The sequence below is a fragment of the Gymnoscopelus microlampas genome (genome assembly GCF_963454915.1).
Source record: "Gymnoscopelus microlampas genome assembly, chromosome: 1".
NCBI classification, from domain to species: domain Eukaryota; kingdom Metazoa; phylum Chordata; class Actinopteri; order Myctophiformes; family Myctophidae; genus Gymnoscopelus; species Gymnoscopelus microlampas.
The window spans coordinates 46133550-46151049 of NC_139962.1; the positions used below are offsets into that span (position 1 = coordinate 46133550).

General features: G+C 42.4%; 2 protein-coding genes across 2 annotated transcripts in view; both read left to right on the forward strand.

Annotated features, from left to right (window-relative positions):
• hkdc1 (hexokinase domain containing 1) overlaps positions 1-716 on the forward strand; it is a gene marked incomplete at both ends in the record, with an annotated part of 27702 nt that extends 26986 nt beyond the window's left edge. Inside the window, one exon of the mRNA XM_084055149.1 lies at positions 632-716. Coding sequence (XP_083911275.1) covers positions 632-716 — 85 coding nt within the window. The remainder of the gene's footprint in view (positions 1-631) is intronic.
• Positions 717-820: 104 nt separating this feature from the next.
• The window catches only part of LOC311051100 (hexokinase-1-like), a 29418-nt gene continuing 12738 nt past the window's right edge, over positions 821-17500 (forward strand). The window contains exons 1-7 of the mRNA XM_084065494.1: positions 821-1201; positions 8953-9115; positions 13979-14127; positions 15458-15577; positions 15775-15870; positions 16356-16455; positions 17466-17500. The exon at positions 17466-17500 is cut by the window's right edge and continues 149 nt beyond it. Of these exons, the coding sequence (XP_083921620.1) occupies positions 1139-1201; positions 8953-9115; positions 13979-14127; positions 15458-15577; positions 15775-15870; positions 16356-16455; positions 17466-17500 (726 nt within the window). The 5' untranslated portion in view covers positions 821-1138. The remainder of the gene's footprint in view (positions 1202-8952; positions 9116-13978; positions 14128-15457; positions 15578-15774; positions 15871-16355; positions 16456-17465) is intronic.

Consider the following 17500-nt stretch of genomic DNA (forward strand, 5'->3'; position numbering starts at 1 on the left):
CGGGGCTAATCTTGCAAACCGCTGGACCGATCAAACAGCAGATTTATAATGCTGTCAGTATTCCATATAATGATTCATATTCTTTTTTACTTTTTAAAAACTTTTATTTTAAAATAGAAGAAGTCAATGGTGGTCGAATCAGGCTGAAACCTTGTCAAACATGGAGATGCCTGATGTCATAGATGACTGACATCAAATGACTGACATCATAGACTGGCCCCAAATAACCATAGACAGTTCCCCAGTGGACCCCAGCTTGGAAACCAGTGATTCCGAAACCAAAAGACAGTTAGATAGTGGTTTCCAAGGTGATGTAAGGACACCCCCGAGCCCACCCCCCACGCGTGTGCCATTCTTTACGTTTATTTGCTATGATCTGAATGGAATGTAACCCCATTACTCAACTTCAACTTGACTTCAGACTGTAAAACAACAGCTGGCATGTCCTACCACCTCATACTCCTTTAAGTCCTAGTCGTCCCTCTACCTGACTTATTTTTCTTTCTCCTAAGTTTCTCATTCCTTGTGGATTTGTCTTTCTTCTTCCCATCACCCTCTTGTCACTCCTTTTCTCTCTCTCTGTCTCTCCTGTTCTCTGTCTTGTTCTCTGTGTCTCCCGCCCTCCCTGTAGGTTTGTCTTTGAGCACATTAGCCAATCACAGACCAGAGGGTGTGGTACATACCCCCAGCCAGTAGCAGCTCTATCCAATCAGTAGACAAGTAGTAGGAAGGGCTCAGGTTTTCATCCTCCTCCTCCTCCTCCTCCTCCTCCCCCCTGCAGCTAAGCTTGCAGTCTCACAGTTACACTTCCTGGCTTACAGAAAGAGAGAGAGGAGAGTAAATGTGGTAGCAGTGTGCTGTACAGTCTTAGTCTGGATTGTACTCTAGGGATATTTTTACATCTGCTACGGGCTGAGAGAGAATCAGCGTGAGCAAAAGAGGAAACCCGGGGTGTTTCTTTTTTCTTTTCTTTTTTTTCTTTTACCTTTCCAGTTTTTCTCCTTTAGAGTGCTGGTGAGCGTGTGTGTGACACACTGAGTGTGTGTGTGTATGCGTGTGTGTGGGTGTGTGTGTGTGTGTGTGAGAGAGAGAGAGTGTGTGTGTGTGAGTGAGTGAGTGAGAGGGAAAGAGGCTCAAGATGATTGCGGCCCAGTTGCTCGCCTACTACTTTACTGAACTCAAGGATGACCAGGTTAAAAAGGTGAGTGACTTTGTCTACCCCCTCTTTCTCTGACAGTGTGTGTGTGTGTGTGTGTGTGTGTGTGTGTGTGTGTGTGTGTGTGTGTGTGCACGTGTGTGTGTGTGTGTGTGTGTGTGTGTGTGTGTGTGTGTGTGTGTGTGTGTGTGCACGCGCGCGCGTGTGTGTGTGTGTCTGTGTGTCTGTGTGTCTGTGTCTGTGTCTGTGTGTGTGTGTGTCTGTGTGTCTGTGTCTGTGTCTGTGTCTGTGTCTGTCTGTCTGTGTGTGTGTGTGTGTGTGTGTGTGTGTGTGTGTGTGTGCGTGTGTGGAAAGGAGAGGAGAGGAGAGGTGAATGTATAGGCCAGTGGGGGAAGAGAGGGGAGAGGATATGTGTAGAGGTCATTGAGTGCCTTTTCTTCAGCTTGTGGTCATAGTTGGACTACACAGCGTCACTGTGACACTGGTGGATGTCATCATGATATCAGAACACTGGAAGAGCAGGGAACGGCTGCGGGGGAGACCGGTGCAGGTGGAGGGAAGTGATTTGGAGGTCAAACGAGTTTGGTGTCATCACCATAACAAAGGCTTGCAGCTTCATTGAGCTGGGAGTGGAACAGTTGAATTGAAGTGTTGTTCACGTGTTATAATCCTACACGTGGTACAGCGTTGTACATGTTATGAGAGGAGTTGTGTTTTAATATGACAAGTGACAGATGTTAGATGCTGAAATCAGTGATACTGTGGTGGTGCACAAAGTTACCTCTGAGGATTGTACTGTGTATGTTTACATACGTCAGGGTCAGTCAGTAGCAACAGGAGGAGAAAGGGGACGTAGGAGGTGATAGTGTAGGGAGGAAAGGGGGGAGAATTAATCACAGAGCAGAAAGTGTGAGATAGAAAGAAACAAAAGCATGGGAGATAACGGGGCCTTGAACATGATCTGTGTATTGTGCTTTATATGCTGTGATCAGGGCGTCCTTGAAAAAGAGAGCTTGCTCTCAATGGGCTTCCCTGAATAAATAAAGGAAAGAGAAAGAAAGAAAGAAAGACTGTAAAAGTGACTTGAGTTGGCGACCATTGAGAAGCCCATTGACTATGTTTAGAATGATGTTCTCTTGTTCATTAAGCCTTTTGCTCTGTGCGGCTGTATGTTAGATACAAGAAAAGCAGAGTAAAGGGGATAGGGATTACATACAGTATATACTTTAAGTTAGTTATCAAGGCATTATAGAATATGTAAGATTGAGGCCTAAAGATGAGAGAGAGAGCTGAAAATGGGAGGAGGATGGAGTGAAGGTAGAGGGTAGGGTCTTGAGCAATATGAATATCTGTCTTTCATAAGTTTTCGGACACCCATGCGGCCCCCCCCCCCTCCCCCCCCCCCCCCACTGCTATTCCACTACAACTGCCTCAACCAGTTAGCCAACCCACAGGCGCTCTCTGGCTGGAGAGTTGCATCATCATATTATATTTGCAACGGTGCCCAGAGGCTCCCACATTACTTCCTGACAGAGTAGCCAACAAGCAACTGTTGCTACACTGTAAAACCCTGATTTGTTTAAGTCTGAGAGTGTACAGACGTGACCAAATGGACCCGTAACGTTTATACACGCTCTGATTTACAAGTGGATAAATGAACAGGATGGGATGAGGCTGTCTGAGGATGTTTACAGTGCACAGCCATGCCCATGTCATACTTTAAAGTTCCTTACTGATGATGTCATAAGTCAGCGCCAACTACGGGCTTGACATCAGTCAGTGCTCTTTCTCATTCATAGAATATTAGTTTACAACTACGGTAACACTTTCATTGCCTTCTTAACACAGTTTTACCCTATGTATTTTACTCTCTCTTTCTCCCTCTCTCTCTCTCCTTCCTTCCTGTTCTTAACCCTACAGTTTAGTTAATTCCAGTCATATTTATATAAAGTGACAGTGTGGCCTGTCTCCCGGTTTATGCCGTGTGCAAGTACCAATCAAAATGCCTTCAAGACTAAAACAAGAAAATAAGTCAAGAACATTATTCACTTCCTCATCTCCTCTCATCTCCCTCTATCGCTCACACACACACTCTCCCTTAAAATAGGCCGGCTTTGAACCATGTGATCATAGGTGACAGGTGCTTAGCGACTGCGCGGGTGTGAGCACACACACACGCACACACACACAATCCCAGAATGCATTGTTTGTTATACTGTGCTGTACCTTCCACGTGTGTCATTATTCTAGTGGTTAAGAAGTTTACTGAGAGCAGGGTTTCATATTGTGCACTGGACACACAGTGGTTGTACCTTCATGTTTAATCACACGCACATGCACACTCACACACAGGAGTGCATACACCCATACAGTACAATTATATAAATAAATAAAAACACAGTTCAAATCTCCAGTTCAGAATGTGAACTTCATGTAAGCACAGACCACATTTTTTTTAAGCTAGTCGACAGATTTAGCGGGTAAATTAGCTTGAGGTCAAATGACCGTTGTTGTGTATTTGATGTTGTGTATGAGTACATCAGTCAGTCTGTCCTTCACTCAACCCACTGCAGTGTCCTTGACTGTATATCGTTGCTGTCGGGCAGAAACCTTGTCATCTCCTCATGTATTCGTAAAATTCATCATACAAGAATATCGCACAAAAGTAGTGAAAATAGCAGAGACAAGCTCACAATGTGTCTCCATGCGACGTGTTGTGAGCTTGTAGATCTATATTTTCAATATTTTACATTTCTTAATAATAATAACATGTTTGTTTTTTTTGGACTTACAAGGTTTCCACCTGACAGTGATATGGACTGTGTTAGAAGACATTCGTGTGTGTGTGTGTGTGTGTGTGTGTGTGTGTGTGTGTGTGTGTGTGTGTGTGTGTGTGTGTGTGTGTGTGTGTGTGTGTGTGTGTGTGTGTGTGTGTGTGTGTGTGTGTGTGTGTGTGTGCGTGCGCGTGCGTGCGCATGCTCTGCTGTAGTAGAGTATTAAAATAGGTTAATCACACTGCAGCAAACAGTGCTGGAGTGTAATTAAAGCAGTGGTTCTCAAACATTTTCATGACAAGGCCCCCCAAATTGATATGTATTTTGCCACAGACCCCCATTTGAAAAGATGTTCTGCTGGGAACCCCCACAAGACAAGATTTGTTAAGATGTATCAAATTAAAAAGCTCAAGCTCACAATGTGTCAAAACTGTTCCTTGCCGAGGACCCCTCAAGTGTTTATTGGTCACAGGAGTGTGTGTGTGTGTGTGTGTCTGTGTGTCTGTGTGTCTGTGTGTGTGTGTGTGTGTGTGTGTGTGTGTGTGTGTGTGTGTGTGTGTGTGTGTGTGTGTGTGTGTGTGTGTGTGTGTGTGTGTGTGTGTGGAAGTGAGAAGTTTGGACCCTATGGGGGAGAGTATTTTTCCACATGGTGAAGACAGCCTGGGTCATGTGCATACACACAGTCAGTGGTGAAAAAACACACACACACACACACACACACACACACACACACACACACACACACACACACACACACACACACACACACACACACACACACACACACACACACACACACACACACACAGTGTGGAGTCAGGTTTCATTTCTTCCGGGATCCTCCTCTCTGTGACGCCTGGAACACATGATTGTTGTGGCGAGCAGCAATGCAAATAATAGAGAGAGAGTGTGAAAGAGAGAGTGAACAACAGAGGGAGGCTTTGAAATTGAGATGGAGAGGTATGAAGACCTTGAGAGAGAGAGAGAGAGAGAGAGAGAGAGAGAGAGAGAGAGAGAGAGATGCAGAGAGAGAGAGAGAGAGAGAGAGATGCAGAGAGAGAGAGAACCCAGCTACCCACAGCTCTTGTTTCCAACCCAAACGAGGCCCCAGGCCTTGTCAGGGCAGAGGTGTGTTGAGGGGACAACATGGCCTTTACAAAAGACAGTCTGACCGGGCCTACATAATACTGTACTTGGTTATTATAATATCCAAGCACTTAGGTGCACATGGTACAGTACATACTCCTGCCAGGTACAGTACTGTACATACTCCTGCCATTGTCCTTGACCAAGATACTGACAATTACAACTGTAGTTGGTCCCCGAGTGCTGCACTGTAGCTGCTTACTGCTTCTAAGTATTTATATAGAATCAGTCAAATGCAGAAAACACATTTCTCCAAGGGGATTATAAAGTATAACTTAATAACTTAACACCTACCATCCCTCATTAAATTGACTCTTTAATTGATTAAATTATTCATTCATTGTATTCTATTTAATAGCTTTTCTATACAGTAGATGTAATTTATTTACAATTCATTTTAAATAGTACAATGAATTGTGCTTATGGCTGTGTGCTTACAGTAATAGCCTGTGCCAGAGATACAGTATGTTGTGTGAGATCAGTTGCTGTCCTTCTAGGAAGTGCTTAGTCACCATTTCTAGCTGTGAAGTGCTGAGTCATACAACTAACTGCTTATGTATTTTTCTCATGCGAGGACATATAGGGGCAACAGAATTATTTTTGGTGTTGTCTTATTTTAAATATTAGTTTGCTGGCTACACTCTTTTTTCGCCGAATGTTTGCCCTAGAAGAGGGACACTAGCGTTCATGTGGTTAAGTTAAATTATTTGGCTGACTACTTTGACAGGAGGTCACAGGAACAAAAGTGGGAATATATCTGCCTACCTAGTGTAGTACTAGTTGAAGAAGTCAGAATGGCATAAGGATTTTACCATGTCATTGACACCCACCAACTACCCACCACTATCTGGTGGGATTTTCAAATGTTTTCCATGTGAGACATAATTTGAGCATTTGACATATGGGTCCATCTTTACACTCTCTTAGTTATTGTGAAAGTACACTTCTTTTTACTGTGTAACTGAAGAAAATATGTTGTGATGTAGCTCTTACTCAACCCTGTGCTCATTTCCTGTGGAGCCAACCCGGGTCAGTTTCCAAATAGCTAATAACTTCTCAAATTTGTTTTAGGCTACTTGAACTCTTTGCCTTATCTTGGGTGGCCAGCACACAAATAAAATTACATTGTGAAGAATTATTTCCAAATGTGATTTGGCCAAGGTCAGATGCCCAGCTCCATTATATTATAATATTATATATTACCATTTACTCTGTAGAAAGAGCATTTGTGGAGAGAGAAAAGGAGTGTCTGGTTAACTGTGTGTGTGTGTGTGTGTGTGTGTGTGTGTGTGTGTGTGTGTGTGTGTGTGTGTGTGTGTGTGTGTGTGTGTGTGTGTGTGTGTGTGTGTGTGTGTGTGTGTGTGTGTGTGTGGACATAATTAAAATGACAGATGCTTAGGGGAGGTAGTTTAATTTCCAGGAAGGAGTTGAGTCACTGGCTCATTGATGTTGTAAACCAGGAAGTTGCACTACACCAGCAGCACCATGTGTCACTGCATAATCCGTGTGTATGTTTATTCTGTCACGTCTTCTGACTTCTGAGTTCAACCACCTGATCAGTGAAGGCTGTTCGTTAACCACTTAAACCCTACAGTACATACTGTACTTCATTGAATGGAGTCCCCCAGAGGTCTATACTAGGCCCCCCTCCTTTTTTTTACCTACCAGTATAAACCAAATTTCTTCACCAAAAATAGCCAATCGACAACCTGTCAAGCTCTCTATGTGCCACGTTGTGACACGTTGTGAACTCTAGGGTTCATGATGTTAAACCAGTGGTTTTCAAAGTGGGGGCTGCCACGAGGGGGGGGGGGGGGGGGGGGGGGGGCTATATATATATATACACACACACGCACACACAGCTATTTTCTTTCTTATTATTTTTTGGTTATTTCGCACGAAGGGGGTCGCAGCCAGAGGCTAGAGTATGGCTATTTTGGGGTTCTTGGCATAGAAACGTTTGAGAACCCCTGCGTTAAACTATGGCTTGGGACTTACTATGTTAACAGGTGCTGTTATTAGCACCTTTTTTGCAGTGTGTTCAGGCCAATGGGGTTCCTTTAATGTAGTGGGGTGCCAAGGTGAAAGACCTTGATCTTCACAGTAAAACTATGTGTTAATTAGCCTGAGTTGGCACTGGCACTTGGCACTAAGTGAGATACATTAACATTATATAGGGAATGTAACACCCATAACTGTTATTAAGGGGACTGTTTCTCAGCACCATGACAGATATCCACAGCACACACCAAAGGATAAGTTGTGTGAAGATGCCACTTGGCCTTGTGTGGATGAATGTCAGTGCATTTCTGTCTGTAATAGCAAAACACTGCTGCTGCAAGTAATTACTAACAGTACAAAAATGGCTGTGTGGATATGAAAAAGTAACTTCCATTTGGTCTCATATATGACAGAAACATTATGTTCCATGCATTGCATATCCAAACAACCTCTGGCACTGTCCTTCGACATCACCCTAAGATGTTGACAACATTTAAGACAGCTATGCTAAGTAGTATGAGTATCAATTAAACTCCATCATCAGTCTTGAGTCTACAGCAAGTGCAACTTGCAATTCACATGGTCCCGAAACAAGGCCATTGTACTGGCCTAAACAGGAAACACAGTTAATGTGTGACCCTTATAAACGGAAGAAGCTAAATTCCACTATGACGTCTGCAGAGCAAGCTGCTGTGTGTGTATGTGCGTACGTGTGTGTGTATGTGCGTACGTGTGTGTGTGTGTGTGTGTGTGTGTGTGTGTGTGTGTGTGTGTGTGTGTGTGTGTGTGTGTGTGTGTGTGTGTGTGTGTGTGTGTGTGTGTGTGTGTGTGTGTGTGTGTGTGTGTGTGCGTGCGTGCGTGCGTGCGTGCGTGCGTGTGTGTGTGCGTAAGTACAGTATGCATACGTGCATGCCTGTGAGTGCGCATGTGTGTCAATCCAGAAATCCCCAATCCTTTATTTGCTGTATGATAATGTGCTATGATGCAACAATTGATTTCACCATGTAGGGCTATATATCTTACATCTTGCGTCAAACAGCTGAAGCTGTGGATGTGTGGCTCCCATATTCTACACATAACAATGGACATTCTGACCAATCTGATTGACCAATCAGCCAGTCTGATTGGTCAATGAGACGTTCCAGTCGTGAACTCGTGATGATAATTCCCATAAAACTATCTAGCTGTGCTTTGTCAGAAATTGGTTTGATTGTTTAAAGTTGTGATAAGTTGTGATAACACTTTTGTCAATTGTATTTAGCCTACTTCATTGTTGTTAAACGACACTTGTCAAAAAGGGTTGTGTGACATATAATACATAAATCAGTTATTTAGTAATCTCCTATTCTGTTTTCAGTTTTTCAACCTAGTTACAACAATGCATGAACCACTACCATATGCCTACTGTATAATGACTGTAAAGAATGTGCTCTTGTGTACTAGTGCTAGAATTACTGTGTGACAAATCCTGTTCTTTCTGGTCTCTTGGGTGTCATACATACTGATGATGTGTTTTTTATTATGTCTGACTATTTGTCAGTACATACAGTACGTTACTGGAGAAGTCTGTGGTTGTAGGTCATAACATTTAATTTATTTTCCTTGGCACAGTTTCAGCAATAATGATACTTTGCAATATCTTAGGTGCCTGTCTGGTGGGTGGGTTTCATTGGTCATGGAATGTTTTTGAGTCAAATGTAAACAAATTGCAATAATTTGAATTTTGAATTGATTGACTTATGTGTGGATATTCTTTTTTACCTGTTGTATGATGGCTAAATATAAACATTTTAGTCTCCAAAATAGTAGAAACAGAGTTAATAGTGGGAGTAGCTTTTGTAGTAATAATTCATCATTCTTATTTCTTTCCTTCAGATCGACAAGTACCTGTACGATATGCGTTTCTCTGATGAGACGCTATCGGACGTCATGCACCGGTTTCGCAGGGAGCTGACCGGTGGATTGGGTCGTGATACCAACCACACTGCCACGCTGAAGATGCTGCCGACTTTTGTTCGTTCAATCCCTGATGGCTCAGGTAAGCATTTCCAATGCTTACTCTAACCCTGTCCCAACGACTATCTCTGCTCAGTACCACTCTCAAAATGTGGCACACATTTAATTTTAATAACTTATGGAAAGTTTTAGCTCTCAACAACACAAAGAGACTTTCATCTCAAGACAAGCATGCAGTACTATAGACCAATTATTTGTTTACTAACATTGAGCCTGGACGCACAGGTGATTGTTTCACGCAATCAATTCCCAACCTGTTTCGGGGTGCACTGGTTTCAGCACACCCCAACCCCCTCTTGTGTGTGTTGGCTAGTGAGACGCGTCCTAACGAGACCTGATATAATGGGTTTCGTTGCGCGCATACTGGCTGCACGCAGCCAGTATGACGTCGTCTGTTAAGGGGTCTATAACAAGGGATAGTGATTTATTTTACTTTTTAATAAAGTGCATGCGCTGTTGGTCCTTCTTAAAAATAACATCAGCACACCGGTCCCAGGATAGTTTGTGATCTATAATAAGACCAAGATACTGTATTTATACTCCTCACCACTTCAATCTCCTCTCCTGTGATCCTATATAGTGGGTGGTAGAGCATTATGTCTAATATCTAAAATCAGCTCTTTCATCTGGAGGTAGGAGTGTTCATGATTCAAAGGACAATTGCAAGGCCACAATGTCACAGATGGAATTCCTCAAACCTCCTATATTCAAACATCAAGGAACAGGATATGCAAAAAGCTACAACTTAAACAAAGTGTGTTGAGTTACTGACTTCCTGCATAATTACAAAACCACATAATCTATGACTTAGCTATGTTTTGTAAACTAGTGTCTGGTTCTCATTGTTCCTCAAATGTGGCATCTCATATTTTTACAATCTCTGCTCCCCTACACAGGATTAAAACATTATAAGCCTGTTTGTGTGAGAATGTCTCCTTGAGATCTTTATTGTTCTGGCAGAATATGAAGTGTCTTTGTCTTATTCCTTAGTAAAACATTTATCTCTAAAAGCAATGTCAATTTCTACCCAAACAATATCCTATATTAAAATTGGCTTCGACTGACCTAACCAAAATTAGACATGAGGGCAACATAATATAGTGGGTTATCATTCCACTCTTTTTTTTAAAATATATTTTTTGGGGCTTTTTCTGCCTTTATTGATAAGAAAATGGGCTGACAGGAAATGGAGAGATGGGGGGTGACATACAGCCGTCAAGGTCGTCAGGGTTGGGAGTCAAACCCGCGACACGCTGTCAAGATGGATTACCAGCATACAGTATGTGGTTTGCGCCTGGACCGCTAGGCCAGCGGATGCCCCGATCAGTCCATTCTTACACAAAAGGGGGATAGACAAGACTACCATTTAAACAGACTACAAATAACATAAACTACTACATCACTAACTCATATTAACTAATGAAATTACAATGCAACTGAAATATCCCAAACACATTTTTTCAAAAATAGTAAATTCAAACTAGCAGGGCAGGCCCTCCCCATAATCAAAGGGAACATGGTGCAGTCCAATTAACCCATCATCTCCTTATAGACCATATTCACACGGCGGCCATGTTTCTATGAAGTCAATGAAAGTAGCCACCCCGGGTGGCGGCACTTTCAATGTTAAATTCCGAATATGGCCGCCGTGTGAATATGGTCTATTGGCAGATCTGAAGCAGCTGGCCCTTCTTTCCTTGGCCAGCCAACTCCAGCACTCATCAGAACTGATGATAAATCAATCATGGCTAATGATAAATCAACTTGATCCTAACAAAGGTTCACTAAATGTATATGCACCCCAATCAGTAGCCTTTTCATCATTATCTTTTGTAATAACAGTATGTAATTTAACCGGTTCTGTGTGTAGTAATTTATGTTTGTATTATGTACTGCTGAAAACTAGATTAAGAAACCAAAAAAGAAAAGTTTCCACAATGTTTTAGCAGCTTAATGTGTGGCTGCTGGTGTGGCCATCACATACCCATGCCCCTTCGGAGCTCTCGAACAGCGAGAGAGTCTGAGGTCACCTTGGGTCCACCAGGGATGTGCTGGACCACAAAACGGAAGGGTGGCATGGCCAGTACCACCTTGTGATGCGTCCATTGGTGTTCTTCATCCACTGCATCCCCTGGCGTGCTGACTCTTCCCTCAGATGAGCAGTCCAGGACTCCTGCTCATTCATGTGGTACGAAGAATGCCAGCCAGGTCGGCGAGTGTTAGTTCTCTGCTGGTTTCACCCTCAGTGCCCCGTCCAGGGGGTCCATGGGCTGTGCCATCTGCTTGCTCCTCTGGATCCGACTGTGTTCCACGCGGTCCTCTTCCTCTGCCACGATTCATGGCTCATCAGTGGGGGGGTTGGCAAGAAACAAAAAAATAATAATTACAATCTCATTTGCTCTCTACCGACTGATGCAACCACTGCTGCCATATGTCAGGGACCGAGTTAGTTGGTGAGATAGAGAGATAGGGAGCTTCTTTTAAATGTTATAATTTTTTACACAAATTGAACTAGAAAAGTGTGCTCCGCCGAGTACAGGTCTTTGCCAGGCCGGGTTGCCTACCCAGGGCCCGCAAACTTTGGAAGGCAGTCATAGCCACTTGGAATGGGATCTGAAGAACCCAGACCAGAAATCTTGGGCTAGCTTAGTATCTCTCGGTCTCTCTCTCTCTGTTGCAGTGTCTTATTCTTTTTTGTATCACACACTCTCACTCTCTGCTCACACACACACACACACACACACACACACACACACACACACACACACACACACACACACACACACACACACACACACACACACACACACACACACACACACACACACACACACACACACACACACACACACACACACACACACTCTCAGAGGCGGATACAAACATACCCTTCCCTCATCCCATCAAAGATTAGTGCTAATCCTGCTGCTATGGTAACAGAGGACAGTGACACTGACCGTAGAGTTACCCTAGACTAGCCCATTTAGTACCACAAGGCCGATTCTAAAATCCTGACCACATTTTTCTGGGAAAACAAGTTTTTAATTAAAAAAAATCAAAAACAACAGCTATATATATATAGCTATATATTGAAAGGTATTATCAACGAATGGGTGTTCCAGGTCTAAATGGGCTAGTAACAAGCTGATTTTACGCAAAAGTTTGTACACTCAAAAGACAAAACAAATGTGTTAACTCATAACCAGGATTTAGTTCTTTATACAGTCTTTGTCTGGCTACATGAGTACATACTCTACTGTAGGTAGCCATGTACAGTACACAACAAAAAAGTAATAATCACTTAAATGGGGTTTTAGAGTCCTTTTAGTGGATAGTAAACACAGTGAATTCAACTCCTCTCCTCTCCTCGCTGTTATGTGTTTACATTCCTCTTTGATAAGTAATGTTAGGTTAGCATGCTCTAACTTGACAAAATATTCCTGGCCTTGTGTTCCCTCCTGCAAACGCTGTTCTGACGCAAAGCATATCTAAAAAGACAGAAAATACATACCATCGAGGCATCAACATTATAGCATGATTATTTCTGCACTCTTCATTGGATCGTTTGTCATTTGGGTATTGCACTGATAAAGTGTCAAATGGTGTCTCAGTCTTTTGTTTAGTTTAGTTTGTTTAAAAAAGAAAAGTGTATACTCAGTCTTAACAGTACTGTCATAGACATCAGCTGTAGCAGTGGACCATTATATCCTTGTAATGCTGCATTCTGTATGTCTTAATGAACCCTAGCATCATGCAACACGTTGTGAGGTTGTAGATTGGTATAGGTATAGAGGGTAAAAAGCAGGGGGCCAAGTACAGGCCCCTGGGGGATCCTGGTCCACAAATGGTTTAGGGTTTAAGTGGTTAAACAAAGTATAGTTTCTATAAACTTGTAGTGGGTCCACACACCATTGGGTTAGGCGGGGCATTGATATGTGATATGAGATGCCTAAGGATAAATGACTAGGTGCCACTAGTGACATTTCAACTATCATATCTGCCATGAAGTGATGGGCTCTTATCAAGAGTTGATACAGTATGGTTGAGCTCTTGCCACTGAGCTGTGGATAAGGAATGCATAAGGAATGCAGTCAGTTATATTATTGGACCGATAAGAAGCAGTAAAGTGCTTCCTTTGCATCAGTGTCAATGTCTTTCCAGGTGTTATACTGTAGTACAACGTAACAGCATTTACACTTAAGGATGAGGTGTCACATATATATTTTTACTTTAGTGGGTTGTTCCAACTAAAACACCAGGTGAAGTGAGACTCTGATAGGCTCTTAGGTGATAGCTTAAATGAATAAAGACCTTCATAGCATTTTGAATACGTGCCAAATGAGTGACAGGTCTGACCTAGCTCTAACATTTCAGTTTCAGAACTGAGACGTCCCTGAGGATATAAGAAAGTAAATATGAGCTTTCACTCGACACTCCCTATACTTTCACTTTGTTCATAGACCGCACCTTGTTGTTACAACACTGATTTCCACAGAATGTTTTGAGAGCTGTGTGTGGTTTTGGTTGTATTATAGCAGATACACTCCACTCACCCTGGTTAGCCTGGTTAGTACATTAACCACTTATTAACGCCCTATTTTATACTTTGTCGTACGACAGCTTCACTCGATGAAAATAGCTGATCTATAAAGTTTTCACGAAAGTTCTAACGACATGCCCAAATAGGGGTGCCAGGTTAAAAGTGGTTCCCAAACCCCAAACACAAAATTACTGCAAGCTGTAATTTCTGTGTCTTACCCCCAGCTTGTGGGGAAAAGAGACCCCTCTAAACCTGGGTTCTTAAGAATTCTGATCATGATGGTCAAAATATACATTAACAAGTCCCCGCTTTGTTGTCTCTATACCCCCACCCCTCTCTCCACAGAGAAGGGAGACTTCATAGCGTTGGACTTGGGAGGCAGTGCCTTCAGGATTCTTCGTGTCCGAGTGAGCCACGAGAAGAAACAGACCGTGCAGATGGACAGTCAGATCTACGACACACCTGAAGATATCATGTGTGGCACTGGTACAAGAGTAGGTATAATGACACAGAAATGTGCACCTGCACACACACACACACACACACACTAGGCATGGGACAATATGAACATTTCGATAATGCTGGCCAAAATAATTGTGATTCACAATATTATCCCGATAATCATCAAAATATGCTAAAATCTCTTCAAATATCAATAAGGTATACTGGAATCACCTTACCGCACATTTAGTTAAGAAACTAATATTGTTATTGCACCATAGGACACTTATATTTACAGATTCAATACAGATTCAGGCTCACCCAGCAGGTAATCCCAATGAGAGAATGAAATCCATTAATAAAAAATCACACCTGTGTGAAGGTAGCGGCGCCTTTGATACATTTTGTCATCAATAAGTGTTTATAATGTGTTTATAGCCACGTGTCACGTGAAGCTTGACCAATCACTTTGTTGACGTGTCTGACCAATCAGAACGTTGACGCAAAAGCCAGGTATAGAGGGCTAATATCCGCTCTATACCTAAAGGTATAGAGCGGCTAGCGCCGCTAAAAAGAATCAACCTGTTAGAGGCACAGTAAATGAATAACTTGTTTTGTTTTCAGATCCCTCAGATAGAGGTACAGCAAGGACAGCAGAATGAATGCAAAAATGAAATAAAATCTAACAATAAGGTAATCATAAATTGTCGGAAGGAGAGTAAAAGAGTAAAAGAGAGTAAAAGAGTAAAAGAGTAAAACAAAGATATGTTTTACTCTTAAGTACTGGTATACACAAGATGTAACAGTAAAGAACAGCCTTGAATATAAGATCCCCTAAATAAAGGATAAATAAATAAAATGTCTATTGTGGCCATATCTGGGTGGGAAGAGAGGACATCTGCGAAGGTCACCGGTCCAGTATAGCTGTCAAAGTGTCCTTAAGCAAGACACTTAACCCCTAACAGCTCCGTCCCGAGCGCTCATCATGACCATCTGAGTAGCCATCAGCTGGGTGAAGCTGAAACTGAACTCCCCCTGCAGGATCAATAAAGGCCTACTACTACTGCACTACTCTAACGCATTGTAGAAAGAAAAACATGTGAGTGATAGCTTTTTCAATTCACCCGTGATGATATTCGCGATTATCCTGATAATGGAAATTCACCACATTCAAATTATCTTGAGTGATAAAATCTTATATCCTCCCATCCCTACACACATGCACATTGGTCTTTCTGTCTTGGTCTCCAGTACCTGAAGACGTGTCTCTCTCATTGAGCCTAATTATACTAATTATACTAATTATACAACGATGTTGCGACAAACAACGTATAAATTAGGCTTAATAACTCCCTGCAACCCTCCTGTTCTTCCACTTCCCAGCTGTTCGACCATGTGGCAGAGTGTCTCGGCGACTTCATGGACAAACAGAACATCAAAGACAAGAAACTCCCTGTCGGATTCACCTTCTCCTTCCCCTGCCGGCAGACCAAACTAGATGAGGTAAGGTCAAACAAGACAAGATAGACAAGAGGAAATGTAAACTTGGGTTGCACTTTGTTTGCCAAGGAGTCAGTTTCTTATGTGCAGTTCTTTAGTATCCTGCTTTCTGACATGCTGTATGGGTTATGCTTTTTGGAATGGACTCAGTTGTGTAACAAACAACCCCCCCCCCCCCCCTCTCTCCCCTGTGTCCTTAGGGAACCCTGCTAACATGGACCAAGCGTTTTAAGGCCAGTGGAGTGGAAGGAATGGACGTGGTCAAGCTGCTCAACAAGGCCATAAAGAAACGCGGAGTGAGTCTTCATACAAGGCAGAATTTGGTCACCTGTAATTTTCTGTTACCCACAGACAAGTCCTCAAAGATCTAATTGAATGGCCCGGCACTTAGGCTCTAATGTAGCCTGACAGTGTATCGCTGGTTCGAGTCCCGATCCCGATGGCCTTTGCTGCGTGTCACTCCCCATCTCTCTCTCCCTGTTTTCCTGTCTAACTTCACTTCACTATCAATATTCTTTTTTTTTTAAAGAAAAAAAATCTAAATTAATAACTTTATGATCAGTGGCTGTTTCTTTATAATCAAGTCATACATGGCAAGGCCAGGCACGTTTATTTGGATAGCACATTCAATGGGCAAGCAACAACAAGGCAATTCAATGGGCTTTACATTCAAAATGATGAGTTTGTGACCAGAAATAGAAATGCCATATTTGTATGTGTTTAACTTTGTGGTGTATGTGTGGCTGGCTTGTGTGTTTACATGTACACGTGTGTTTTGTAGGACTATGAGGCTGATATCATGGCAGTAGTGAACGACACAGTGGGAACCATGATGACCTGTGGCTTTGATGACCAGCGCTGTGAAGTCGGCATCATCATTGGTAACTGAACATACCAGACATACTTACTCTCTGAGCAACCAAGACATCTCATTCCACAAATATTTAAGTGATTACCTAAGACCTCAAGTACCTGGAATATTCTCCAAATAAATTAATTGAACAAACTAAAAACATTTTTGACCCAAAACGTATCAATCTCTTCGGGGGAGCCTGATAATTCCCACCAAGTTTCATGAAAATATGCCCATCCGTTCTCAAGTTATCTTGATAACAAATAACACACCAGCACACATACTGGACTGATTGCAATACCCTACCATACAACCTTGTTCCCAGGATTTTCTCATCTCAAGTGGAAAAAAGCCTGGTAATTAAACTACAGCTGAAATTGTCTATAGCCTATTAGGGCAGACTTCCATTGTATGTACTTCCCCTGGAAGCTGTCTTTTTTTTACCAATCACTATGCAGTCTCATACCCTGGGAATGTAAACAGATCTGCACAGCATCAACGCAACTTCCTTGGGCGGTACTTCCTATACATCATCACCAGGGTAGGAATTTCAGGGAGGCCACGAAGGCTGTGGCCGTCATTGGCCCTCAGTTTGGCCTTGTGCCCCTCAAAAAATGGCATGCCCTGAGGCCACATTGGCCTTAATGTCCCAGCCACTTTCTCCTCTGTCCCTTTCTTGTCAATATGTAGACACCAGTGTCTTTCACTGCAGTCTACATATAAAATTTTAAATCATCCTTAACCCTTAAATTCAATTAATTATTTCAATGGACTAAAATGTTGTTTTAATTGATGGCCTTCCTACCCTGGCATTTGGCCTTTGTGCGCAAAAAAATTACAACACCAAAGGCCAAGTGGCCTTGCCCCTAAAATGATGAAATTCCAGGCTTGATCATCACACATTAAATAATGTTAATACATGTATTATCTGTCTGTCAGCCCATCATTTGTTCATTCATTCTTTCTTTCTTTCTTTCTTTCTTTCTTTCTTTCTTTCTTTCTTTCTTTCTTTCTTTCTTTCTTTCTTTCTGTCTACAGGTACAGGTACCAATGCGTGCTACATGGAGGAGCTC